General features: G+C 50.3%; 1 protein-coding gene across 13 annotated transcripts in view; it reads left to right on the top strand.

Annotated features, from left to right (window-relative positions):
* EBF4 (EBF family member 4) overlaps window positions 1–27,167 on the top strand; it is a 61,634-nt gene extending 34,467 nt beyond the window's left edge. For 2 of the 13 annotated variants that reach the window (XM_045162691.1, XM_045162693.1), the window contains exons 8-18: window positions 11,860–11,941; window positions 12,735–12,852; window positions 12,953–13,086; window positions 13,179–13,305; window positions 15,298–15,386; window positions 15,532–15,597; window positions 15,695–15,872; window positions 15,941–16,129; window positions 19,203–19,400; window positions 20,641–20,716; window positions 20,966–21,741. In XM_045162691.1, coding sequence (XP_045018626.1) covers window positions 11,860–11,941; window positions 12,735–12,852; window positions 12,953–13,086; window positions 13,179–13,305; window positions 15,298–15,386; window positions 15,532–15,597; window positions 15,695–15,872; window positions 15,941–16,129; window positions 19,203–19,400; window positions 20,641–20,711 — 1,252 coding nt within the window. In that variant the 3' untranslated portion in view covers window positions 20,712–20,716; window positions 20,966–21,741. The other 11 variants (XM_025263942.3, XM_025263943.3, XM_045162692.1 and 8 more) reach the window with 10 other exon arrangements.
* Window positions 27,168–27,760: the final 593 nt, after the last annotated feature.

The raw sequence follows: 27,760 nt of genomic DNA on the forward strand, positions 1-27,760 counted from the left end.
TTTCCCACTAAGCAAGTTCTGAGTCAGGCCAGATAACAAGTCCTGAAAATAGGGCTGTCAGGGAACTGCCAGGCAGATCAAATAGTGACAGTTGTATGAAAATACAACTTGTTGAGAAGTTCCAAACCCAATCTGTCCCTTTTAGTGGCTACTAGGCTGCTAGTTTTTACAACTACTATGGTTGCAAGACTGCTACAGATCTGGGAATAGGGCAAATTAAAACACTGCAGGGAATTCCCTGGCAGTCCAGTGGTTAGGACTCTGTGCTGTCACTGCTGAGGCCCTTGGTTCAATCCCTGGTCAGGGAACTAAGATCCCACAAGCTGTGCAGCATGGCCAAAAACAACAACAACTGCAAAGTTCTTTGTTCTTACTAAGATTCAGCCATTTTTCTTAAATAAATACCCCCTGGACTGTTGCAAACCTTTTGTTAATTTTCAGAATTCTGAAAAAGTTGATTTTGACAGTTTTTGCCTATGTTCCTGTTGTTTTATGGAGGAACAGATTTTCAAAGATCTTTGCTCTTCAATTCTCGGAGTTCTATTTGGGGGCTTGATACAGCATTCATCCTGTCATAGTAATTATGAATCCGTGAGCACCTGCTGTGGGGTAGGCACTATGATAGAAGCTTGGGAAAAGATAGAGAGGTTCAAACAATGATTCCTGCCTTCTGAAAGCTTACAGAGCTGTTGAGTACACAAAATGGAATTACATGAGCCTTTACATAATGATAAGAGGAACTAGAGAACAATATAAGGCTTTAAAACACACTCTGCAAAAGAATTTCTTGCAATGATGGAAATGTTCTGCATTGACCAATATGGTACTCCCTAGCCACATGTACTTACTGGGCATTTGGTCTACTGTGGCTGAGGAACTGAATTTTAAATTTTATTTAATTTTAATTAATTCAAACTTAAATAACCACATATGGCTACCTAATTGAATGCCACAGCTCTAAAACTAAATAATTACCTAATTGACCAGGATCACTGTGGTATAGGAGTGAATGGGGAAGAATTTCTCCCATGAGAGGCCCACAGCTCTTCCTCTGGCTCCTGTGGGTGGAAAGGCATTGTGGGCTAAGGATACTCTCTGTTATGTAATTGTGTCTGGTGAACAGTAGATGTTGTACAGTGACACTGTTGAAACAAATCGTGTCTGAGCCACCTGGTAGAGGCAAGCTCTAGTCCAGCCCACTGTGGACAAACTTAGACCCCAATGCCTAGATCAGGCACAACCTGACAAATACAATCTGATGAGAAGGGGTTGTGGGGGCTGTGAAAGAATCAGCCCCTCCTCCTGACCCAATGGTCAATGTCACTGTTTTTCTCTGCAGCCACAAAACAAACTCACAGTAGCATCTGTCTCCTTCCATGATTTCCAGTAAGATGTCTTTATTCCCACACCAATGTTGCAAACACAGCTCTTTGTCTAGGACCCATTCTGGTAGTTCCCCTTGAGGAAATAGAAGTCCTATAACCTCCCTGCTAGGTCAGTGCCGAAGTGGGACAAAGGTTTTCCCTCTTGCTTGCAGAATGACCTTCACTTCCTTCCTCACTCTATTCAGAGCTGGGTGCATTTAAGGGAAGAAGAATCAAAAGGGTTTAATAAGAAATTCCCCCATGTGCCCTGGGAGTCACGTGGACAAGATGCTAATCACAAGGACAAGGGTCCCCAAGCTACCCTTAATCCAGAGTGAGGACTTGTGGGAAGACATCTAGGCAACTGAAGCCAACCTCGGGGTCAGAGTGGCTCCCATGCTGAGGCACGAGTAGAGCTGTGGTCAATGCCTCTAAAGGATATTGAAGGAGAGAGACAGTACAGGCAGGAGGAGGCCTGCGGAGCGTAATAGGTGGAGTGGGAGGTGGCTAGTGAGTGAACTGTCTACAATTTCAATGATAAATTCTCTCCATAAAGGCCTAGTCAGTGTTGGGGGACTCGTGCCAACCGGGACTGTCTCATCATATGACTTGGAGCAAGGTCTCACTTCCCTCAGCTTCAGTTTCCTCATTGTCAAACGAGCTGACCTGTCGGGAAGGATGTTGTAAGTTAGGTAAGATGTATTTACGAGATACCAGCACAGAACCTGCCACAGTATTATTTCCCTCCCCCATCCCAGTCTCACCCCAACTGATTCTCTTTGAGGGTAAGTAAACTGAGCCTAGACAGTAGCAGGGAAGTCCATTCAGAGTCAAAGAAGTACTTCCTGACTCTGGCCACACAGCTGAGCAAGAGAAGAATGTGAGCCTCTGCCAGGGGCCCTGGGAGGTCTGAGCTGCTAATGAGTCCTTCTCTAATAGGATGGGGGTAACATTCAACCTTCTGTCTGTTCTCTCTACCCTGTTTTGCTTGGCACATTGTGGAAGTTGCCAAGCCATGCCAGTCTCCTTCCTCTTCCTCACATGATTCACAGATAGGAAGTGCAGGGTCTCTGGCTTTGGAGCCTGACTCACCCACCCAAGGCCAGAGGGACACAACTTCTTCCCTTTAGTCTTGGGACCCCCGCCTTCCTCTTTACATCCCTAAATCACTCATAAGCACACTATCCTTCTCTGTAGCTTCCATCTGCCCATCCATCCCCCCTCCCCCAGCCCTCCTACTTTTCTCAGTCGCTCCTCCTGTTCTGTTCTTCCCCTGCAATCCAATATTCCACATTCACAGAAGATTCCCCAGGCTGGGGAGACATGCACGGGGACTGTGTGTATGTCTGTGTCCACACAAAAATAAACGGGCTTCATGCTCAGGTGACCCACTGCTCCAGTCTGTCCCAGACTCTCCACATGGGGTGCCCAGAGGCCTCCCCTTAGCAGCCCCTTCATCCCTCCTCCTCTCCCCTCAGGCCCCATGAAGGGAAAATGGAGTTACCACCACTCTTCATGGGCAGCTGGGGGCCCCTTAGCAGTCTCTCTACCTCCTCTCCCCCTCTCCTCAGGCCCCATGCCCAGCCCTGAGGTTTGGAGAGCCTAGTAAGTGCCCTATCAACATGTTAATCAAATTACTTAGGAGCTAAAATTGACGCTGTTCATTAATTATACAAGATTATGCTAATTGTGCATGCAAATGCATGCAAGGGAACAGAAGGTGTTCAGGCGCATGGTGGGCCATTAGCATAGAGGATGGGGTGCGGGTGAATTGGCATGCTAATGTATGCGCCCCAGCTATTTATAGTCCCCCAGCCCATCTGCACTGCAGCCACCTCTGCCCCAAGTGGGAATCATGGTGGAAAGGCAAGGTCCAGGCCTGGCAGGTGGCTGTGGCCCTGGGGACACTCAGCCTTGGCTGCTGCCCCAGGCCAAGACCAGGAAGTAGCCTGGGCCACCGCCACTGTGGCCACCCGCACTTGGGCTTAGACTGTCACACCAGCCTCCTCATTCACCATCCTTTCTCTGGCCTAGGCCCTTTGGTGCCTGACTCTCCCTGGAAGCAAAATAACTCTTCCAAATAAGGCACCCCCTGCTAAGCCAGGATATTTTATTTCATTTTAATTAATTTAAACTTAGTCACATGTGGCTCATAGCCACCCTATCAGACAGTATAGACCTAGAAAGAGGAAGTGTTGCAAAAGATATTAATACATGGGTTGAAGCAGGTGTTCAAAATAAGTATCCTAGGAAGGTTTTGGGAGAGAAAGCAGGTTGAGAGCAAAGGGCAGAATCACACTAGATATTTATTTCCAAGTGCAACCTGGGGTGGAGAAGTGGGGGGAGGGGTCCTCCACTAATTTTCACCCCCAAAGCCAAATTCAATTTTATTGAATTTCCTGGTGGTCTAGTGGTCAGGACTCCATGCTTCCACTGCCAAGGCCCCAGGTTTGATCCCTGGTCAGAGAAATAAGATACCACAAGTTCTGCAGCATAGCAGAAAAATTTTTTTTGAAATTTTAGTTTCTCAGTTACACTAGCATCATTTTAAATGCTCAAAAGCCACATGTGCACAGGGAACTCTACTGAATGCTCTGTGGTGACCTAAATGAGAAGGGAATCTGAAAAAGAGTAGATATATGTATAAGTACCACTGATTCACTTTGCTGTACAACAGAAACTAACACAACATTGTGAAGCAACTATACTCCAATAAAAATTAATAAACTATTTTTAAAATAAAATGGAAAAGAAAGCCACAGGTGGCTGCTGGATATCACTTTTGGAAAAGTTCTATCAGACAGCATTTATGATCAGATTTCTGTTTCCTTGCTCCTGACAGTCCTGTAGCTACAAGTGCCCCTGGGCTCAGCCCATCTCTTTTAGTTCCTGACAGCTTTCTCTTTGGAAGTGTGAACATAATCTCAGCTCTAAGTATTTATCTCACCAGGATGTAGGGAGGGAAAAGCTGGTGAGAGCTCTCTGCCTTGATTTCTTTAGGATGAGATTCCTAGAAGCAGAGCTGGAGATAGAGTTTCTGGGAAAGTGATTTTTTTGGAGGAGAGCTCTGGGGTGAAATGAGTGAGGGAAGCAGGACCGAGCATGAGGCAGCTTGGCCAGGAGATAGTCTCAGATAGGATCAGCCTGATCCTTTGGGGACCTCTCTCTCTTTTTTTTAGTATTTATTTATGTGGTTGTGCCAGGTCTTGGTTCCAGCACACAGGATCTTCCGTCTTTAGTTGCAATATGCAAACTTCTTAGTTGCAACTTGTGGGATCTAGTTTCCTGACCAGGGATCAAACCCAGGCTCCCTGCATTGGGAGCATGGAGTCTTAGCCACTGGACCACCAGGGAAATCCCCTTTGGGGAATTCTGAATATGAACAGTACTAAGAGTTGGGCCTCCTTGTGATGTCGGTCCTTCTTTGGCCACAGCCTGCTGGTGAGGAGCATATGCTTCTGGCTGAGGATAATCTTCCAGTAGTGGGGGAAGCTCTAAGCCATTTATTTAGTTATTTATTTTTAATTTATTTATTTGGCCGTATCACACAGCTTGCAGAATCTTAGTTCCCCAGCCAGAGACTGAACCCAGGCTCCCTCAGTGAAAGCACTGAGCCCTAACCACTGCACCCCCAGGGAATTCCCTGGCTGTGAGCCTTTTAATAACACTCTCAGGAGCTGTGAGTGGGGGAATCCAGGCAGGCACCAGCCCACCTGATACCTGGACACAGCCTTCCAAAGAGCAGTTCCATCCCACTCTGCTCTCCACCCCTTGAGAAGCCAGAGGACTCACATCAGTCACCTCCACATTTCCCTTATGTACTGAGTGTCTCTTGAGCACAGCATTGTGTGAGGGGAGCTTTCCTTAGGCAGCGGTGTCGCACTTGAGAAGTTATGTGTAAGTCAAATGTTTGCGCTTGAGTCGCATTCAATTCAGCATTTGCTTCTTTGGTATGGAATATTCCATTGACAAGGAAGGTTCATTTTAATTTCATCTTGAGTTGTGTTTACAGAGAGAAATAAAAAGCATTTATAGAGATGATTAGGAAGCCTAGACTGAGTTCAGGATGTGGCAAGGTAGGCGTGCAGGTGAATTACTCTTACCTTTCACTTAAATCATAGGCATCAGAGTCATAATGCAGAACTTCCACCTTTTAAATGCTTTGTTAGTTGGATGACCACGGTTCACAACTCATCTGGTCATTTATTAAGCTTTTTATTATAAAGAATGTTGAACATATAGGCAGAATAAAATAATGAACCACATCTATCCTTTACTGAACTTCAACAATGATCAACTGTATGCTCATCTTTAAGTCCTGATCTTTAATCCTGAAAATCTTCTCAGACTGAAAGCAGCTGTCGCCATAGCCAAAGGCCCCACACTAGGAGCAAGGGAATCTTGCACCCCTTTGCACCCCTGATGAATCTGTCACCTTGAGGAAATCCCCATGAAATGGCTAACCTGGTCCCTGCACAGCTTGCCTCTCAGGACTGCTTTTGAAGGAAGGTTTGCTGCATTGTCCCGCAGTGGCAGCCCTGTGGCTAGGGCAGGCCTGGATTGAGGGAACCCCAATTAAAAGTTCTTTTCCATGACTCTAGTCATAGCTCAGTTGGTAAAGAATCCACCTGCAACGCAGGAGACCTGGGTTTGATCCCTGGGTTGGCAAGATCCCCTGGAGAAGGGAAAGGCTACCCACTCCAGTATTCTGGCCTGGAGAATTCCATGGACTATATAGTGCGTGGCGTCACAAAGAGTCAGACAGGACTGAGCGACTTTCACTTTCACTTTTTCAGTCAGTATCAGTGGTTCATCAAAGTCCCAAGTTTGTATCCTGACTTTGCATCTACTGTGACTTTGGCGTTTATCCTTGCTGATCCTTGGTTTTCTCATCCATAGAGTGAGGATGATTGCAGACCTACAGCAAGATGATAAGAGGATTAAATAACATAATGCAAGTTGTAGGTTCAGCAGAATTCCAGCCACTAGTTAAGTGCTCAGTTAATAAGAATTGGATCACTGTTTAAAATTTTTTTTTGCATAGTTTTGCATTATATTTGTAACTGATGTTTGTATTTATGGTGGTTTCTTCTAGTAATTCTAGTGGCAGCTTCTAGTACTTGACTTTTCTGTGAGGCACAGATCCTTGCCCCAACCCAGGCAGCATCCTAAAATGCTCACCCACAAGTCAGCCAGCTCTGTGGGTTTGGCCTCATCTTGCTTCCCCAAGCCTGTGGCCCATCCCAGCCAGAGAAGGGGAGCCTCCCCAAGCTCTCTTCCAGCTCCATGGGGTGGGGGAGGGGAGATGCTCAGAAACACCAGCACCAGGACTCATCCAAGCTGGGGGGGTGAGGAATGCTTCCCTGGTGACAAGCAGGGTCTCACAGACCCTCAACAGAGGGCACGTGCCTTCCTGCCTTAGGTCCCTATAGGGTGACCTCCTACAGCTCCCCTTCCCACCAAGTTACCTGGCCCTCTCCAGTTCCCAGCGTCTACATCTGACCTCTGTACAGACATGGCTCAAAGGATCTGCTGCTCCTCTTTCCTGTTGCCAATGCCATTCTCGTTCTCATCCTTCTCAGACTGCTCTGGGTTCTCCTCCTCTCCTCAGAGTGGAACAAAGTGTCACCTATGGTGCCAGCCTATGGAGAGGTTTCCTGGACTGTCCTCATGTTAATCCCCCCACCCCAGCCTTCCAGCCTCCGGGGACGTGGATGGTGCGTCACTGTCCCGGGGTGGGGAAAGAGGGGCCCAGAGACACCTTTCCAAGGCTGAAGGTAGCCAGGTACTGTTGAGAGGATAGAGACACATCTGGGCACTACTTCTGGTTCTCTAGACTAGAACAGCCCCCCCGACTCCAGGCCCTGTGCTACAGAATTCCTGAGACTAACCATGGAGGACAGGACCCTTTGGGTGCTAGTCACCCTTGTTAAAGCATAATATTCAATATGTTAGAAATATGATTCTCATATAAATTATTACTCAGGATGCGTTGAAGTTTTCTGTAACTTATTGATGGAAGAACCAGCAGGATGACAAGGCTGGTTCAAAGGCTAAGAGGATGGATATAGACCATTGAGGAAAGAGTTGAGGAGAGAGAGAGGGAGAAAAAACAGATTATGTGAAAAATACTTGAATAAGATTGCCAAGTTAGACACAAAACTAGTTAATGTCCATAGAACAATAAAATTGTAATCTTTAGGGCTCATTTCTCTACCAAGCAGAAGTTATTTATTTCTCCCAACAAAAATGATTTTGCACCTCATCAGTTTTCTGCAAATTAGCACCTAAATTAACAGAGTCTGGCCCCAATTAATAGCAAATATGAGTCAAAGTTTTTTTCCCCTAGAGAATCAGCTAATTCTTAGGTGGCTCTGTTAACATAATAGTCTGGAAAAACACTGTGTAATATAAATATGATATAAGCCATTATACATTTGTCATTTAAAATTTTCTAGTAGCCACATTTTAAAAAACAAAAACTGGTAAAATTAATTGTGATCATAGATTTTATTTAACTCAAGATATCCAAAATATTATCTCAACATGTAATCAATACCAAAACATTACTAATGAGATGTTGTTACATTCCTTTTTTTCTGATTGTTTGGAATCCAGCGTGTATTCTATACTTAGAGCCCACCGCAATTGAGACTAACCGTATCTCAAGTGCTCAGTGCCCCCTGAGGGCTGGTGGTGGCCGTACTGGATAGTGCCGCTCTAAAGCAGTCATTCTCAAACCCTAGGGTGCACCAGAATTACCTGAGGATTTATGAAAACACAAATGGCTAAGTCCCACCTCAAGAGTGTCTGGTTCAGTGAGTCTCAGGTGGAGCCTGAGATTCTGCATTTCTAGCGTGTTCTCGGGTGATGCTGATGCTGCTGGTCTGGGCACCACACTTTGAAAACCACTGTTCCAGGATGACTTGGAAAGAACTCACTGTCATCTTTTTGCCTTATTTCCAAGTCGTAGATGATTTTGCTTAACATCCCTGGTAGAGCCGCAGGCTATCTGCAATGTTAGCATCAGCTTGGCCTCTGACTGGATGGGTGGTGTCTGGACACAGCCTCAGCAACTACCAGATGGCGGTGGGTGAGACGTCGGCCTCTCCACCACTGATGGCATCGACTGTGTGCAGCTCTGAGCTAGAGGTTCAGGAAGAAAGAAAAGGGGGACTGGCCTCAGTACCCCCAACAGAGAGCCTAGGCCTTGTGTGGTTGCTTTTTATTCAGTACTACCCTACAGATGATGCCAACCAGGGGTTCAGAAACTGAGATGTCCCAGGAAAGGCCTGCAAAGATGGAGGTACCAGCAGAGTCTTGGGGTTCTCAGGGAGGGGTGGTCTCTGTAGCCTAAAAGGGCCAGAAGAGGTTGGCCAGACAGAGACTGGGAATTGGCGTGGATCCAAAGGACAGATGCAACTTGTACAGGGAAGGGAGAGGGTATGAGACCTTCCAGGCAAGGGTTATGGAAGAGGTCGATGAGGGAGCCTCCCAGGGGGAGCCAGGATCCTTCAGGAAGCAGCAGCCTGAGGCTTTGGGAGGCTGAAATGAAGGCGGGATCAGAAGGGACCTCAGCAAGCATCAGTTGCTTCTCTCCTGGCTCATGGATGAGGAAGGATCCCAGAAATGTGAGAAGATTTACCCCAGGCCACACAGTGAGGCAGCACCTGGGAAGTCTTCATCTCCAGCTGCATCCCAGAGTTCTGCGGGTTTGGGAGTGGGGTGGGGTGTCCAGGGCACGTGTGCGGATATAAGGGAAGTGTGTCCCGTGCTTGTTGAGTCTTCAGTGATGTCCAAGGGCTAGCATTAATCCACTTTAGGACAGACTGAGTCCTATCCAGTGTCTTGTCCTCCTCCTTCTAGCTCTGTGTAAAGACCTAAGCACATGGATATGGAGTTTAAATGAAATGGTCTGCACCACGTGTGACTAGGGTGTCTACACTCTATGTCATGTAAATGTGGGGCATGTATAACATAACTACTGTGGGTATAGGGCTATACACCACAGGGCCCTCACAGGGGTCTAGGGAGTTATTACTATGGCATATAGGGGATCTACACTGTAGTGACTACAATTGGGGGGCCATATAAGCTGTCTATGCTACAGGGTATCCTGTGGGGTATGCACTGTTCAGGGTCACAGGAGGTGACTGCACCTCAGAATGCTCTACGGGGGTGTTCAGAAGGTCTACACTACATGAAAGTGTTCTTTGGGTGGTGTCCACTATGGATGCAGATGTGTGCTGGTGGAACGGCTCTAATGGAAAGAGAACTAAAGAGGTTCCCAGAAGGTGACCCATTGTGTGGGGGAACATGACAGGGGCTAAGGGCTCAGAGGTGGGAGGGGAGACACATCTCCAGGAAAGCGACTGCTGCCACCTTCCACTGAGGGGTGGCCCCTGGGGACACCTCTATCCAGGGGTGGTGCCCACCCCTCCCAGGACTTGGGGACTTCCACTTTGGGGACTAGGCTTTTAGAGCCTGCTACAAATCTGATTTCATGCTCATAGAGTTTGGAGGCAACTCTGATGAGCTAAATGGGTGTACACATCTGGAGTTCAAAACCAGGGGGCTGATCAACTGAGGCAGCTGACTGGAGTAGCTCAGCTCATAGAGCAGCCCAGGAGGCTATGCTTTGTACTGGGACCCCCAGAGACTGTAGCCCAGAATACTACAGTTTGTAAAGAGCAACTCCCCGGATGCTCACAGAGTCCTGCAGGGGTGAAGGCAGATGACTGATAGTATCCTGAGTTTACTAACAGTACAAAACCAGAGTATTATCCATGGTTACCTCATGGAGAGTGGGCGGGGGAAGAGAAGGTCTCACCATCCCCATCAACTGCCTGAAAGAAGGATCAAGTTCTCATGTGTTTATCTAAAAAAACAGTCAGTCACATCCCTGTATATACTGTGCTTTTTTCTAATTACTGTATGTGCAAAAGAAGGTATCCACAGTGTATCTGTACAGTGTGTCTGGCAGGTACACCACGTGTATATGCTGACTATATGCTCTGTGTAGTGTTTGCTGTGTGTATAAGGAATATAGGGCTTCCCTGGTGGCTAAGATGGTAAAGAATCTGCCTGCGATGCAGGAGACCTGGGTTTGATCCCTGAGTGAGGAAGATCCCCTGGAGAAGGGCATGGCAACCCACTCCAGTATTCTTGCCTGGAGAATCCCCATGGACAGAGGAGCCTGGGAGGCTATCCACGGGGTTGCAAAGAGTCAGACACGACTGAGAGACTAAGCATACACATAAGGGATATAGAATGGGTGTGAGGGAGATCTGTTTGCTGGGGATGTAGTGGGACAGAGGGTCTGTTGTGAGGGGAATTTGTTGGGGGGATGTGCTGGTGAAGAAGGAAGGGGGAATCTGCTACACGTGATGACAGTACAATGTCTGCAGCGACTATTCTGGGAAATCACATACAACAAAAATGGTGTACTCATGTATATACTCATGTTCCTTCAGTGCAAATACAGTGTAGGATGGACATACGCTGTGCATGATGATATAGACTGTATGTGATTAGCATACCACATGCGCATCATGGGTCCAGGCTGATGTAGAGTGCATATTATATATGCTTCTGTGAAGTGCGATAGGTCTACTTTATGTGTGATGGCTGTATCTCGTGAGTAGTAGTATATAAGGCATATCCAGTGTGCATGCGTGCCACGTCACTTCAGTCATGTCCGACTCTTTGCGACCATATGGACTGTAGCCCACAAGTCTCCTCTGTCCGTGGGATTCTCCAGACAAGGATAATGGAGTGGGGTACCATTTCCTTCTCCAATATACAGAGTACATATAGTATATTTACTGTTCATGATGAGTAACATCTCCAGACTGATAGGTACACTCTAGGGGAAGGACATGCTATGTGATACAAACGCACTATGTATGTGATGAGCATGTGCTGTGCTCAGTCATTCAGTCGTGTCCCACCCTTTGTGACCCCATGGACTGTAGCCCAACAGGCTCCTCTGTCCACAGAATTCTCCAGGCAAGAATACTGGAGTGGGTTGCCATTTCCTTCTCCAGTGATGAGCATATACTATGACAAATATACATGATGTGGGATAAGTTTACAGGTAAGTGGGAGTACCTGCTACATATAGAGTATATAATAATTCATGAGTACTAAGTATATTTGGTATATATATATAATGGATGTGTTCTCTAGGATGAACATACTGTGTATAGATGTGATGAGTATATACTTTGTGAGATAATTAAGCACTATGTAATCTATAGACTGTGGAGGTGGGAGATTTTCTGGACAGTGAAGTTGTTGTTGGGATAGGTCTTCTGGATGTGTGACATGTACCCTGTGCATATGGAGCTTAGGATGGGAATGTGGGGGGTGTGCCTTGTGTGAGCAGGCAGAGGGGAAGTTGCCCTGCTGGGAGGCGGCGTGGCAGAAAGCAGTTGGATCTCCATCTGTTTCTAGAACCCCCAGACCCTTGAGCCCACCCACCACACTGTTTCAGGTTCTTCCTCAAGTTCTTCCTCAAATGCAACCAGAATTGCCTAAAGAACGCGGGGAATCCCCGAGACATGCGCCGCTTCCAGGTGGGTCTGAGGAGAGGGTTCTCCCCTGCAAACCTGCCCTTTCCTGCTGGGATGGGGGGGTGGCGGGCATGATGTGACCCTGCCACCCTAAGGCCCCAGGGGCTGATCTCTGCGAAGACCCATGTTTTGGAGCCTGGCGCCTGCTGGGGGTGGGGCAGCTCTGTCTCCACTTCCTCTGGCTGCCAAGGGAGGCTTCATTAGAGTCCCACTTAAGGAGATGCTAATTGTGACATTTTTACATGATTAACGACCCAGCTAATTTGCATAGCGTGAAGCAGAGAGCAGCTGCCCTTAGCACATCCCCAACCTGCACACCCCTCCCAGTGAAGGGTAGAGGGAAGAAGGAGGTAGCCCCAATTTCCTCCCAAGGGTAGGGGCTTCTGCACGGGTTCTCAAGCTGATGCCCCTCTCCCCCATCAAAATGCTCACTCGCACTTGCCTAAGACCCATTCCTGACTTGGCGCCCCAGGGATACAGCCTGTGGTGCGTGTGAGTGCAGAAGCAGTAGCCACTCTGCCCAAGGAGTCAGAGGCTTTTTTTTCAGGGCTTTTGATTTTTCTAGCTCCTGGGGGTCCGTTCCCCTGGGCAGCCAGAGATTGTGTATGTGAGAGGGTCACCTGATCCAGTCGGTCCCCCTTCCACCAGCTCAGCCCCAGAGGGGCTGAAGCTCTTCCTCATGCCAGTGACTCTGAACTACAGTTACAGTATCCAGCCACCAGCCTCAAGTTGCCAGTGCCCCCCAGCAGTCCCTTACCGGGAGCCCCAGCCAGGCTGGCCTTGGCTCTCCCCACAGGTGGTGGTGTCCACAACAGTGAGCGTGGATGGACATGTGCTGGCTGTGTCAGACAACATGTTTGTGCACAACAACTCCAAGCATGGCCGCAGGGCACGCCGCCTGGACCCCTCCGAAGGTCAGGACCCCCCAGCCCACACCCTACTGCCCCAGGCCCAGCTAGCCCCAGTCCCCACCTTGGCGTGGGCCCCTGACCTGGCTCCTCTCCTGCCTCCCAGCTGCCACCCCCTGCATCAAGGCCATCAGTCCTGGGGAGGGCTGGACCACAGGCGGCGCCACCGTCATTGTCATCGGCGACAACTTCTTCGACGGGTTACAGGTCGTGTTTGGGAACGTGCTCGTGTGGAGTGAGGTGGGCCACTCCCGCCAGTCTCCCTCCCAGCCTGGGGCTGGACCCTGCCCTCACCGGGTCAGAACCCGCAGGCCTCCCTTCTCCCCTCGCAGCTCATCACGCCCCATGCCATACGGGTTCAGACGCCCCCACGGCACATCCCTGGGGTGGTGGAGGTGACCCTGTCCTACAAATCCAAGCAGTTTTGCAAGGGAGCCCCAGGACGCTTTGTCTACACAGGTAAGGAGTCACGTGGGTGAGGGGAGGCCCAGGGTTGCGGGAAGGAGCCCCACGTCACACACACTAGCCCTGGTAAGGGAGTCGGCAAATCGCTGTGGTGTGACCAGGCGGCCAGACCCCCTAAGCCCCTGCTGGTGCTCACCCCACACCCCAGGACACCTCCTCTCTAGACTTTCTTTCCCTCACTTCTGTTTCCCTCCCTGGCCTCCACCAGAGCAACTCCCCGCACCCGCTTTACCTTCTGCACTCCCCAGTGTCTAGAACATCTCCATGGGAGATTTATTTCAAAGATGCCCCCCTAAAAGGCAGAATGGATACATGTAAATGTATGGCTGAGTCCCTTTGCTATCCACCTGAAACTACCACAACATTGTTAATTGGCTATTCAGTTCAGTTCAGTCACTCAGTCATGTCCGACTCTTTGCAACCCCATGAACCGCAGCACTCCAGGCCTCCCTGTCCATCACCAACTCCTGGAGTCCACCCAAACCCATGTCCTTTCAGTTGGTGATGCCGTCCAACTGTCTCATCCTCTGTCATCCCCTTCCATACTGCAAAGCAAAATAAAAAGTTAAAAAAAAAAAGATGCCCCCAGATAACTTGCTGCTTCCCAAATCTTCCTGGTTCTCCTGGTTCCCCCAAGCCACCCCAGGCTTCATTCTGCATGCACACAAACACACACACATACCTTGCATGAAGCCAGGGCAAAAAGTTAACAGAAGACAGGCGTGTAGGCCACTCCTGAAGATGTGGCTTCATCCCCCCTCCTGGCTCTATTTGACCCCTGGCCAGTATGCTCTCCACTGCCACCTTCCAGCACTTCTCCCCAATCCCCCATCCCACCCAAGAGATATTCACTGAGCCCTTCAAGAGGCACCCTACTTACTGCTTACTGGGGAGCTCCAATATAAGAGTGAGAGGGGACAAGCAGGGAACACCACATGGGCTGGTAGAGTTACACAGTGGAGGAGCTGGTAGATGGTCAGAGAAAACCTCCAGGTGGGAGTGTAGGCTAAACTGCTAAGCTGGGACCAGAGAGGTGAATAAGGAGGTAGAGGTGAGGAGGAAAAGGTGTCCCAGGAGAAGGGATGGCAAGTACGAAGACACTTGAAGGAGTGCCTTAAGATGGGCTTCCCTGGTGGCTCAGCAGTAAAGAATCTATCTGCCAATACAGGAGACATGGGTTCTATCCCTGGGTCGGGAAGATCCCCTGGAGAAGGAAATGGCAACCCACTCAGGTATTCTTGCCTGGGAAATCCCACCGACAGAGAAGCCTGGTGGGCTACAGCCCATGGGCTCGCCAAAGAGTCCGACACAACTTTAGCAACTAAACAACATCAAAAAAGGAAATTCACTAAATGTAGAGTTTGAAGTGGAGAAGGAGGTAGGGCTTTAAGGCTGGTGAGATAGGTCTCCACCAGACCAGAGAAGGGGGATGGGAGGGGAAGAGGGAAGAGGTCTTGGAAGCCTGGTCAGGAGGCTGCAGCATCCACCCCAGAGCTCTGGGTGTGGGCCAGCCCATTCCTGGGGCACAGGCGTACCCCTAACCGTCAGGCGCCGCTGAGAGTCCACCAGAGCGGTGATAAATGGAGATTGTTGCGTGTTTTTTTTTTTATCTTTTTATGATAAATAGTTTACTTCTTATAAGCTCAGACAAAAGCTGCAGACAAAACTCTCCAGTCTTGTCCCTAGGAGTACTTAAGTTAATATTTATACAGTTGTCTTTTTTCAAATCACAAATGACATCCTATAGTGCATGTGTATTAATGCCAAGCAGCTGGCACAGGGCCTGGCTCAGTAAACATTTGTTGAATCAATGAGCACGAAAGGAACTGAGGAAATTTCCCGAACCTTGCTGACCCACGTGCCTGGAGTTTTCCCAGAGGCCTGGGCTGGGCTCGGAGGAGGGGTTCTGCATCCAGGCTTGGGGACTGCTTACTGGTAGGCGCTATGCGGGGAGGGGCGTCCTGCAAACACCGCCCCTTTCCCCAGCCCTGAATGAGCCCACCATTGACTACGGATTCCAGAGGCTGCAGAAAGTTATTCCCAGACACCCCGGAGACCCCGAGAGGCTGCCCAAGGTACTCAAAAGGGCGAGGCAGGGAGGACGGTGGCCGGTGGCCGGAGGGGGGATAGGGAGGGAAGAGGTAGCTCCGGGCCCCCTGCACCACCGCCACCCCCGCCCGGGGCCGCCCCTCCGTCCGCTGTCTCCTCCCCTGCCCCCAGGAAGTGTTGCTGAAGCGGGCGGCCGACTTGGCAGAGGCCCTGTACGGAGTGCCCAGCGGCAACCAGGTATGGCACCTCCGCCCGCCTCCTCGCGCTGGGCCCGGTGCTGCCCGCCTCCCGGCGCCCGCTGCTGCCCCGGCCGTGCCCGCTCTTGTCTTCGCAGGAGCTCCTCCTGAAGCGCGCGGCGGATGTGGCTGAGGCTCTGTACAGCGCCCCCCGCGCGCCAGCGCCGCTAGGACCCCTGGCGCCCAGCCACCCGCACCCTGCCGTCGTGGGCATCAACGCCTTCAGCAGTCCGCTGGCCATCGCCGTCGGGGACGCCACGCCGGGGCCGGAGCCAGGTGCGTCCGCCGCCGCCCGGAGGCCCCTTCCCTGCGGGCGCGCGCCACTGACGGCCGCTCTCCCGCAGGGTATGCGCGCAGCTGTGGCAGCGCGTCCCCGCGCGGGTTCGCGCCCAGCCCCGGCTCACAGCAGAGCGGCTACGGCGGCAGCCTCGGAGCTGGCCTCGGCGGCTACGGGGCCCCGGGCGTGACCGGCCTCGGTGTGCCCGGGTCCCCCAGCTTCCTCAATGGCTCCACGGCCACCTCACCCTTCGCCAGTGAGTGTCCCCTGCCCGGGGGGTGGGGGGACGGACCAGGCCCCGGGGAGCAGAATGAGGCTCAGCTCGGCCCCCTCCTAGCCTATGGGGTTGGGAGGAGGAATTCCCGGCACCTGTCCGTTGAGCGTCGACCCTGGCCTTGCCCTCCTGTGTGCGACCTCTCTCTGCCTTTGGAGACCCACTCCGCCACCTTGGGGCCAGGGCACTTCTCGCACCTTTATCTCTTTGCTGACCGCAGTTGTGCACATCTGTTCTAGCTTTTCCCTCCTGCTGAAATGAGCTTTAACACCAGGGTATCCTCCTTAAATCTAGTGGACCGCCGGCCTTCCCTTTGTATGCCAGGGCTTCAGGAGGAGGGCTGGTGCCCCCTGCCGGAAGCCTGAGGAAACTCAGGACGCAAGAAAAATAGGTGTCCACCTGGCCCCACGGCCCCCAGGAGACGCGGGGGCTTGAGGAGGGAAGAGGTAGCTCCCACAATCTGGTTGTGCAGAGCAAGAGAATTCTGTATAGTCAGACACCTGGATTCAGCATTTGTTGAAATGAGGAGCTGACATTCAGCAAGTTACTTCAGTTTTCTCTGTAAAACAGGATCAGTATCATCTGTTGCTTAAGGTTTGTTCTCAGACCTGAATGTGCAAGTGTACATAAAGGGCTTGGACACAATTGAGAAAGAGTGCAGTGACTTTGCATCCCAGCACTAGCTGTGGGCACTAACCATCTTCTGTATGGTTTCTTAGGGTGTGCAGCTCAGAGCTGGGTAGATGAGCAGAGGGCATTTATGCTTTTACCATGCATGGCCCTCAACTCCCTCCTTCCAACACTAAGTTCCAAAAGAGCCTGTCTACAGGTTCCTATACCTTAGCTATTCAGCAGACATGTATGAAGCACTTAACTTTGTAAAGCACCTGACTTGGGGGATAGCTCCACCCTTGCTCACCTTCAAGGAGCTTGCCCAGCAATTGTAAGAGAGCATGCACCTTGATTCCTGGGAGATACTGCTGTGCCAGAAGAATGGGAAAGCCGGCCAAGAAGGAGCTGGTTGTGTGGCTTTTCCTGCCTTTCCTTAGCTTATCCCCTGTCTTTTGTTTGCTATTTCTGAAGACGAACGTATCTGGCACCTGCCTAGACTTCCTTGCCATGGCCTACATCCTCGGTACTTCTCTTTTTGGCTGTGAGTTGGATTCTGGGGCTCTGCCTTTGGCCTGGGCTCAGTATCTGGGACCAGAAGCCCCCTGTGCTGATGTCTACATAAACCATGACCCTCTGGTGTCCCCACCAAGACTCCTGTCTCCTCTTTGCTCTAGCTAGGCTACAGTGCTCCCACTTTGCTTCAGTTCTGCACAGAACTCTTACCACCTGTCTCAGGGTTCCCCCCAGATCAAAGCTGGTGGAATTTGGAACACCAGCCCCTCTTATCCATCACACACGGAGTACAATCAGTCAACAGTGGAGGAACAAAGTGCCCCAGAGGGCCAAAGGCAACTGCCTGGAGTCTTCCCATTCAGCCAAGAGGTCAAGGGAATCCTAGCTGCTTATGCCCTACTCCAGCATCACACCCCACTCCAGTCCCATCTAGTAGTGTCCTGTCCAGTCCCCATCCACTCCCCTTGTGCATGCTTTGTGGTGGCACTCCAGTGGGTGTGTGAGTTTGCCAGGGCGTGCCTATAATGACATCCGGAACTGTCCCTGCCAGAAGTTGTCTGCTTAGACCTCTTCTCTGCCTTCTGCTTCAGCCACCAGCAGCTCTGGACTGACCCACAACTCCCAGTACTACCCAAGCTGCAAAATGCAGCTGTGAGCTCTGGGCCTTGAAAGATATAGTACATTTCTGCCATTCATGGCAAGCCCTCCATAGAGTTCCCTGGGCCTCATTAGCTAGCAGTCAGCATTGTCTTAAAGATGATCCATGGGGCTGAGCACATTTGGAATAGGGACAGCTGTTGAAGGCATCGCTGTTCCAAAGTAGGAGGTGGGGGATGGGGATGAGAGTGTTTTCTAAATGCCAAAAGCAGTTTTCTCAGGCTACTGGTTTCTTTCAGGAAACCCGCACCCTCACCCCATTGCCTGCTGCTTGAACAACACTCAAATCACAGTCCTATTGGTGTTTGGAAAAGAGAGGTGGGGAATTTGGTTCAGATGAGGATGTAGAAAGAGGAATCCAGAAATGACCTGGGCAGGAGCCCCAAGAGAAGAAGTGAGGCAGAAGAAGGAGGGGCAGACAAAGGCTCTGTGTGGGAGGCTCCCTGGTTATTCCCAGGAGAACAAGCCACAGCTGTGGAGGTCAGGGGGTTAGAGAACAGGAAGATCTGAGAATGTGGATTTTTGTACATTTCCTTAAAATTAACGAGCTGGAAGGAGGAGATGGAGGAGGCCTCTAGGACCAGGGCTGAAGATGATGAGGACTGGCATTAAGCTGGAAGAGAACAAAGTGTTGGGGTCAAAGAGAATGTAATTGGTAAGGGGAACATATTTGTTAGGGGGAGTTAGGGTTCTTGTGTGAGCTGTGATCCTGGACAGAGGGGCTTTATAACAGGAGCCTATGTGAACCCCCCAAACTTCACCCTGACCACCTGCCCCAGCTCTGCTGTGAACCCTGACCTTTGACTAACTTTGATGCCCCAGGGCCCATCAGTATTTCTGAGTGTCTCAGAATCCCAGTGATTTTCAGCAGGAATCCTAACTTGTTCCATCTCATCTTCATTCCTATCTTTATGGACACCTCTCTGTATTTGGTTTCATTGGATGTTCTGATTTTGCTTGCTTTCTTTCTTTTTTAACCTCTTCTGGTCTTATCATCTCCAACCCTAAGAGAAAGGGGCTCTAGATTCCCCCGGCCCCAAACAGCAAGTGCTAGCCCATAACCCTAGAGGTTCTCAGGCTGCCTCCAGAGGTCCCCCCAAAACCTTCATGGCCTCCCACTGAGGGCTGAGCCTGGCACCCAGTTCAGCAGCCCACACAGGGCATACTGCTCGTGCCAGGACAGCAACCAGGCTGCTCACTCTGGTGCTGTCTCTCTGTCGTGTCTCCCACTGCCTTCCCTGCTGCGCCTGTCCCTCCCCGCCCCGCCCCGGAGTCATGCCCTCTAGCCCCCCGCTGGCCTCTGCCTCCTCCATGTCCCTCCCGGCGGCTGCCCCTACCACCAGCGTCTTCTCCTTCTCGCCTGTCCACATGATCTCCGCTGTCAAACAGAGGAGCGCTTTTGCCCCCGTGCTGCGCCCACCCAGCTCCCCACCCCAGGCCTGCCCCAGAACCCACGGAGAGGGGCTTCCAGGTGAGTGCTCTGTGCTGCCTCGCTGGGACCTACCTGGTGGAGCAGCTGGGCTTGCGGGGCCCACTCCATCCATATCTCACAAGAGCTTCAAGCCAGTTGCCCAGTTCTCCCTGGGGGGTCCAGAGAAGGAAGCTCTGCAGGGGTCCAAGGAGGCCTATCTGGACCCTCTTCCCTGGGCCTCATAGCTTGGGATGGTTTCACTCTGGACCATCAAGAAGACTCAGATACTAGTCAGAAAAGGTCTGGAAACCACTCCAGGGCCTCTCCCCCATCCAGTTGAGCCCAGATTAAGACCCAATCCACAGCTGGAGGAACCCTAGCGTGGACTGCATGCCTTTGACCTGTACCTCCCTGTGTCCACCGGAGGGTAGCATACACCATCATGAGAGACCTGGTCACTCACTGAATGGAGGGAGGCTGACCTTAGATAAACTTTAGCCTGGCTTTGCCTTCCCCGTTTTATAGATAGGGAATTGAGACCAGGTCACCCCTCCCACAGTCCATTAGTGAAATAATTTATGTACCATTTATCAATCTCTTCCAAGTCAACATCCAACTTAACAAAGCCTGGGCTCTAACCAGTAATGTATATAGCAAGTCAAAAAGAGTTGCATCCCCTCGGATAAGATGACTCTTGGGGTGGGCTTGTTAGATGATGCTCTAGGATGATTTGAGGTAGAACATGGTCATGTTTGTCCTTATTTCCAATTTTTGGATAATTTTTAAGTGTGTTTGAAGCTTAAAATGCAGGGAATAGAAAGGACAGAGAACCACCAGTTTCTCTTGCAGCAAACCATAGCGAGGGGTTTAGGCAGAGGCAAGAGTGATGGAAGGGGTGAATTTCGTGGGATGTGGGAGGAAGACTTGCTGCCATCACTGCATTAGGTATCAGCACTTCTGGAGGCTGCCCTGTGTCCTTTCCCATCCTGATACATGGCTGTCCGCTTCCTCACCGTGAGAGAGGCCCTCTGAAGGAGACATGCTGGGAAGAAGACGACCCTGAGTCGTCTGTCTTGACTGAAGAAACTAGGGGAGCAAGGGCTTGAGGCTACACCTCTCAAGAGGTCTGGGGGACACACCTCACCTAACTGTCTGCAGTGCTGGGCCCAGGCTAGGAGTGGGGGCGGCTGACTACCTTCAAGGCTCTTGATAGCTCTGCACTGAAAAAGTGCCTGCTGCTTCCAATCGAGAGGGGTGCAGGCTACACATGGCTTATGGCTCCCCTCCTTGGTTACTGTAGACCAGCCTTTTGAAGATTCTGACAAGTTTCACTCTCCAGCTCGGGGACTTCAAGGCCTGGCATACTCCTAATTACGGTAGGTTTCTGGCTGGGTCTTGCCTTCCCCCCACCACCACCACCCCCCGGCCCTTGGGTGGGCTCTCTCCAAAAGACTTTAGCAGGGATGGGGAGTTGAGGTCCAGGTCTCCCTCTCCAGGGCCCATCTAGACAGTTGTCAGAACCACAAAACCCAGTGGCCCAGGCTAAACAAGAAGAGAGAAGTGGCTTTCCGTCGCCTTGTGGCCAGCCTTCCTCCAGGATCTTCATCTTTTCCTTTCCCCACCAGGTCTACAGGTGTTGCCCCCACTGAGCTCGGACTAGTGGTCCCTCCAGGATTCACACCCATGCTCTGGATGACGGCACAGACAGATGCAGGGCCAGGGCTGCAGGCAGACCTCAACCCACAACCTTGAACAGGGAGAGGCCTTCCTCCCTGTGCTCAAGGGCACTTCAGTCCTACAGGCTTCTCTCACCTCCCTTTTCTTGGGGCTTGTTGGAAGCCCCAGCACTGTGCTGATGCTCTTGTTAGGAGAGCATCCTAGGGAGGTGCTGGGATGCCTGACCTTACTTGCTGGGTCAGTTCCTCTGAAAGAGATGGACCTTGTACAGACCAAGGACATCTGGTGATACGAGCAGGATGGGGACTGTGGGAAAGAGCTCAGGGAGAGGTGGCCTGGGAAGGTCCTGTTTGTATCTGACCATCTCAACCATCCCAGCATCCCAGTTCTCTCTGGGGCAAGGGGTGGTGCCCAGCAGACTGGCTAGGCTCCCATGGAGCTTCTGACAGCTACTTGATCCCATGGCTGCCCCACTCCTTGGGACCTGCTCACTCATTCTTGCCGCATCATGAATCCCAGAGGGGGCTTTGGGCATGAAGGACACAGAAGAGGAGGTGCCAGGCCCCTTGGATTGGTTGATCTTGCCCTCAGTGAATGTCTCATGGACTCTGGCCCTCCACACAGATGACTTTAGCTGGCCCAATAGAACCATGGGTCCAGCTGCCCCTGGCCTCATGTTCTGCTGAGGTTGGAAAAAAACAATAAACACAAATGCAGCTAGCCACCTGGCCTCTCTGTCTGCTTCCTTGGCATGGGTCTGCTTCACTCTGCAGCTCTAAAATGCCCCTGAGCAGCCTTCTTATACCTTGGACTTTTTCAATAGCATCAGAGTTCAACTGACAAGTATTCCCTGCCCAATATATGCTCTCGGGTACTGTGTAGGGGGGGCCCTGGAGGGGTGGGAAGCCAGCAGCCTGAAGACCCAGGACGTGGTCTCAGCACTGACTGGGAACACATTCTGGGGACTGAGGAATCAGTCCCCCAGCTGTCTGACCGGGACCAAAGCGGGTTGGAGGGGAGGTTGTCAGAAGGACATTGCTGGGAACCAGAACAGAGCAAACTAAATACTACCCCAATGTACAGAGGCTCAGAAGTGAAGTCTTTCCTGACTGGAGGCCTCTGGATGGGGAAACTTTGCTCCTAGGGCTGCCTAACACCCCTAACCTCTTCCCTCCTCCCCAGGTCTAGGCACTTGCCAGTTCTCCTGTCCCAGAGTTTGGGAAGAGAGGTGGTTAGAAAGGCAAGATTCCCAGGCTCCTTCACCCAACTCATAGGATGAATCCCAGTTGCCCCCCTCCTCCCGCGACCAGTGTTCCCTAGACCCCAAAGGTCTGCCTCTATGACACTGGGAGCCACTTTTTTAAGGCACTGTCCACAGAGCCCAGGGTCCAGCTCCAGGCTTCAGGCTTCCTTCTCTCTCCTGACAGCACTCCTTGACTCTGGCCTCTGGAAACTCTGTCTTTCCCCAGCAAATAAGCCTGCACCCTGCAGGCCTCTGGACAAATACACTTGCCAAGGCAGATGGGCTGGCCCTGTCCCTCAGAGGCCTCCACTTCTCTTGTGTTCCTGCCAATCCTTGGGGTTCATCTCACCTGGGCCCATGATGGGTTAGCCTTGGGTCATCCTGCCTTCTTAGTGCTTGCCTGGCCTCCACTCGGTTCCTGCCTTCAGCCTGTGTTGCAGAGCCCCAAAGCCTGGCAGCCACACCCTGTTCCATGCAGGCTTTGAGCAGCTTCTACAATCCAGGGCCCTCCCAAGCTGATTACCTGCTGCATGCTGATCTTACAGGTTATTACTGAGTAGAGGTAGCTCTGGTTCCTGGAATGGGTCAGGTGCTGTGGCTGGTGTAAATAAGATGTGGTATTTGTCCTCATAGATCTCACAACTGTGCCCAAGCCACAGTTTGAGTCTATGCTGCCCACACCGGGGAATTCCTTGAGGGTCAAGTGGTTAAGACCCTGCACTTCCTCCACTGCTGGGGGTCCAGTTTCAGGAAATTGAGATCCCACAAGCTGCTCGGTGCAGCCAGTCAGTCGTTAAAGACACTTCCCACTCCCTCATTCATAGCAGGCAGAGCCAATTACTTATGATATTTGCTCTATACTGAACTGTGTGCTCTCAAAATTCGTACACGAAACCCAAACCCCTCCACCTTTGTGGCTGTATTTGGAGATAGGACCTTTAAGCAGGTGATTAAGGTTACATGAGGTCATAAGAGTGGGACCCTAATCTGATAAAACTGGTGACCTTTTGTGAAGAGGAAGGGACTCCAGAGCTCTCTCCACTGTGTGAGGACACAGCCAGGAGGCAGCCACCCACAAGTCAGGAGGAGTCCTCACCAGGAATCGAATCAGCTTGCACCTTGATCTGGGACTTCTAACTTCCAGATCCATGAGAAAATACATTTCTTTGTTTAAGCTACCTAGTCTATGGTATTTTGTCCTGGCAGCTTAGGCTGACTGACACAATTTTCTTTTTCACGTATCTTGGTTTTGGTACCCCTAGAGGCAGAACCTGGGACAGGTTCCCTGCTGCAGGACTCTGGAAGACAGTGTAGAGCACATCTGAGTTTTCTCACCCACAGGGCCGAGGATCTTGGATATTGATCCTCCAGCCCTCATCTGTCACTGCCTAGAGGCTGCTCCTAGGAGATTAACTCTGACACTTCCGGCCTGCCTGTCCCTCCTGCAGGGAAAAAGCCACCAGTAGGCTTTGTTGTAGGATGTTGTAAACAAATTCTGAAACAGTGAGTCTGAGGGGACATGGACATGTATAACCAACAGTTCTACTATTCCACAGAACCACCAGGGTCATAAAATCCTTTTTAACACAGTCTCTAGTCAGGGCTGTCCCTTGAGATGACAACTATTAACCATATTTGGCAAATAATCATACCAAGCCTTTTTGTAGCTGATAAATTAGTGAGTGAGTGAATCTGGACCATGAGTCATGGATCAGTACGAGACAAGCCTGCAAGCAAGTCTTGGCCTGCATCTGGGTCTGCAGCACTTCTAGCAAAGCAACAAAGGCATTTTTTTTCTGGGTCTCACAGTCAGAACATGTCTCTGGACTTCCAGCATTCTCTAGTTGAAAGGTACTCCATTCTCCATAGCTCCAGCCATCCTGTTGTTCAGGTGCTCAGACGTATCCGACTCTACAATCTCTTGGACTGCAGCATGCCAGGCTTCCCTGTCCTTCACTATCTCCCAGAGTTTGCTCAAACTCATGTCCATCAAGACAGTGACGCCATCCAACCATCTCATCCTCTGTCTTCCCCCTTCTCCTCCCGCCTTTGATCTTTCCCAGCATCAAGTTCTTTTCAAATGAGTCAGTTCATCGCATCAAGTGGCCAAAGTATTATTGGAGATTCAGCTTTAGCATCAGTCCGTCCAATGAACATTCAGGACTGATTTCCTTGAGGATTGATTGGTTTGATCTCCTTGCAGTCGAAGGGACTCTCAAGAGTCTTCTCCAACACCACAGTTCAAAAGCATCAATTTTTCAGTGCTCAGCCTTCTTAATAGTCCAACTCACACATCTGTACATGGCTCCTGGGACAACCATAGCTTTGACTATAAGGACCATTGTTGACAAAGTGATGTCTCTGCTTTTTAAAATGCTCTCTAGATTTGTCATAGCTTTTCTTCCAAGGAGCAGGTGTCTTTTAAATTCGTGGATGCAGCCACCGCCCACCATGATTTTGGAGCCCAAGAAAATAAAGTTTGTCCAGCCATCCTGAGTCAGGGTGATGTTAAACTAGTGACAGAAGTTCAGTCTTGATCTTACATAAATCTCTATGGAGACCCCACTGCCCAACAAATGCTAGCATATAGCCAGGTCCTATTCTAGCGACAGTCCTGAGGCTTTGTAGACAAGACAAGACTGGTTCTCAAGGATTGACGCCTGGAAGTGCTGGACGCAACAGGCCAGTGGCGAAAGTTCTAACCCTGTGCCTATGTTCATATTGGTTAGGGTGGCATCATGCACCTGGAATGGGGGTTGTCTTCACGCGGATTCCCCCAGGAGCAGAGTGTGAGACAAAGATTTGGTCTTGGAGGGTTTATTTGGGGTGTAATCTCAGGGAGCAATAGTGAGAGACAGAGGAAGGGAGGCAGGGGAGGCAAGGAAGCCCAATACTGTGTGTGTGTAAGCAAGTCACTTCTGCGAGTTATCTGAGGCTTAGTCCCACCAGAGAACTCTGGGAAACCGTGTAAAACACATGCCTCAGATTTCCCACCTGAGGGTCAAGGAGCAAGCATCAGTCAGTGGTCGGAAGCTTCTGGGGGCAGTGAGAGGAGAGCAGCACCTTCCTGGAACTTCTAGGGTGACAGCAGGCCCCAGAAGCTAAAGGAAGCTCTCAGGCAGAGAGATGCAGTGCTGGCAGACGGAGTCAGACAGGTGCACACTGAAGAGGCAAAGATGAGGGGCTCTGCACAAGGAATGACCGTGTGCACCGGAGGTGGCCCTAGGCAGTCCAGCAGTGGACGAGGAAGTTGGTTTTTCATCGTTGAAGTCAGTTTATGAATTTTTCATCATCTGCAGGTCCTCCCTGTCCTGAGACCGGATGACACAAACTCTGCTCAGGCTGTTTCTGGTAGAGGTACCAAGATGCCAGATGACAAAGGGATCCTTCTCAGCATCAGCCCACCACCAGGCTTTTTTTTCCCACAGGGCTGATGGGGTGGGAATAAGATGGGGGTCGCATTGTTGGTCACTTGACCTTTAGAGAAAGGGCATCTCCCAGGAAATCCTCCCTGTCCTTCCCATTTGTTTCCCAGCAGAACCAGGCTGCTGTGTTCTGTATCCTCCAGCAGCCTCTGGGGCTGTACTTGGCTCAGACGGGACCCACTGTGAACAGGCCTCACCGACTCCAGGGAAGTCCGACTGCAGCTTTGACCAGCCCTGACGCTGACTGTTTTGCTAAACATCCTCCTCTTGCCATCCCTGCCCATATTGGAGGGGCCCTTAGTTTCTTCCAAAAAGAAAAATCTCCCAGGGAACTCTTTGGCAGTCCAGTGGTTAGGATTCAGAGCTTTCACTGCTGTGGTCTGAGTTCAATTCCTGGTCAGGGATCTATCATCTCACAAGCCACATGGTGCAACCAAAAAAAAGAGAAAAATCTCCCAGAAAAATGGAAACTGACGTACAATGCAGAAAGGCTGGTCTTTTCAATAAATGACTTTGGGTCAATCAGATATTATATGAAAAGATGGAACTTGACCTCTATTAACACAGCATTCGCAAAAATCAATTAAGATGAACTGTGGACATAAATGTGAAAGCTAAAACAGTAAAACCTCATGCCCTTGAATATAAATTTAGTTGTTTGCCAGAGTAACCTCTAAGGTCTTTTTCCCCCACCACATGGTCTGCTTAGAATGAGACAAGCATTATACATAGTTGAGGTGTTTCAAATGGGCCCCCAAATCTCTTGTCTCTTCCCTAAGATGACTTCTCCAGATGGAAAGAAGTTCACAGATCATACACAGTGTCTTTGTGCCCCGGCTCTAGAAGAGCCAGGCTCTTCAGTGATTCTCAGAGACTCCTTACTCCTACTCCTGGTCTGACTAACTTCCCCTCCCTGTCCACAGCTTTGCACAGACACCCACGAGCTTCCTTCCTCTGCTGCCATTCCAGCAGGCAGTGACAACAGACTTCAGGTGACAGAAGGGAATGAGCCACCTTGAAGCCAGCTACTTTGAAGTCTGGTGTTCATAAGAAGACCCCCAAAGTGAGAGTCCTGATTGATGTGGGCATTCACCTCTCCGATGGACTCAGGTCCTCCTACCACTTCTTCCACCCTTTCCTGCTCACTCTCACTAAGGGATTTTTTGATAACTGGAATTTCTTAGTTAAATGTAGTCTAAGTTATCAATCTTTTCTTTATGGTTAGTGTTTCTTGTATCCTTTTTAAGAAATCTTCACCTATCCCCAAATCAAGAAGATACTTTAATTTTTATATATGATGTGAGGGGTCAAGTTTAACTCACACATAGTAATACTTTGTCCACAGATTATCTTGGATTTTCTTAAGTTGATATTGTCATCTGTGTTATCATCAGTGTTATTTCTTCATTTCCAATCCTTATTTCTGTTCTTTCCTTTTCTTTCCTAAATACACCATTGGTGCCTTCAATACAAAGTTAAATAGAAGTAGTGTTAGTGGGCAGTTTCATTTCATTCCTCGTCATGAAAAGCAAACTTTTAACATTAAGTGTCATGTTTGGTTTTATAGGCATCCTTCTATTCCTAATTTTCTAAGAAAAAAAAGTTTAATTATGAATGGATGCCAAATTTTATGGAATGCATATGTGCATATAATTGAGAGATTCGTATGAATTTCTCCATTATTTTGTTAATGTGCTGAATTGCATTCATTATATGTCTAATGTTGAACCATTACAAATCAAACGCTCACTAAGTCATTCTACCTCAATGCAAACCTGTCTCCCCTCAGCTGAACCCTTAGCTCTGGGTCCCTTCTTTTGGAGTTCCAGAAAGACACTCATGGACCCTCTGTCCAGGGGGCCCTGCTTCTACTCACTTCTCAAAGGAGAAGGTGTCCAAGCCCACCCCTGCCCCTGCCTTGCCTCAGTCCTGAGGAGATGGGGAGTGAGGAGGGGCAGTTGCTGGGATTAGAGCTGAAGGGATTGTCAAGGGAAAGGGGGTGTTCGGAGTACATACATAGCCCCCACTGGAGACAGAGTAGAAGAGACTTGGTGACTTTAAAGATATGGAAGAGA

Source organism: Bubalus bubalis, chromosome 14 (assembly GCF_019923935.1).
Source record: "Bubalus bubalis isolate 160015118507 breed Murrah chromosome 14, NDDB_SH_1, whole genome shotgun sequence".
NCBI classification, from domain to species: domain Eukaryota; kingdom Metazoa; phylum Chordata; class Mammalia; order Artiodactyla; family Bovidae; genus Bubalus; species Bubalus bubalis.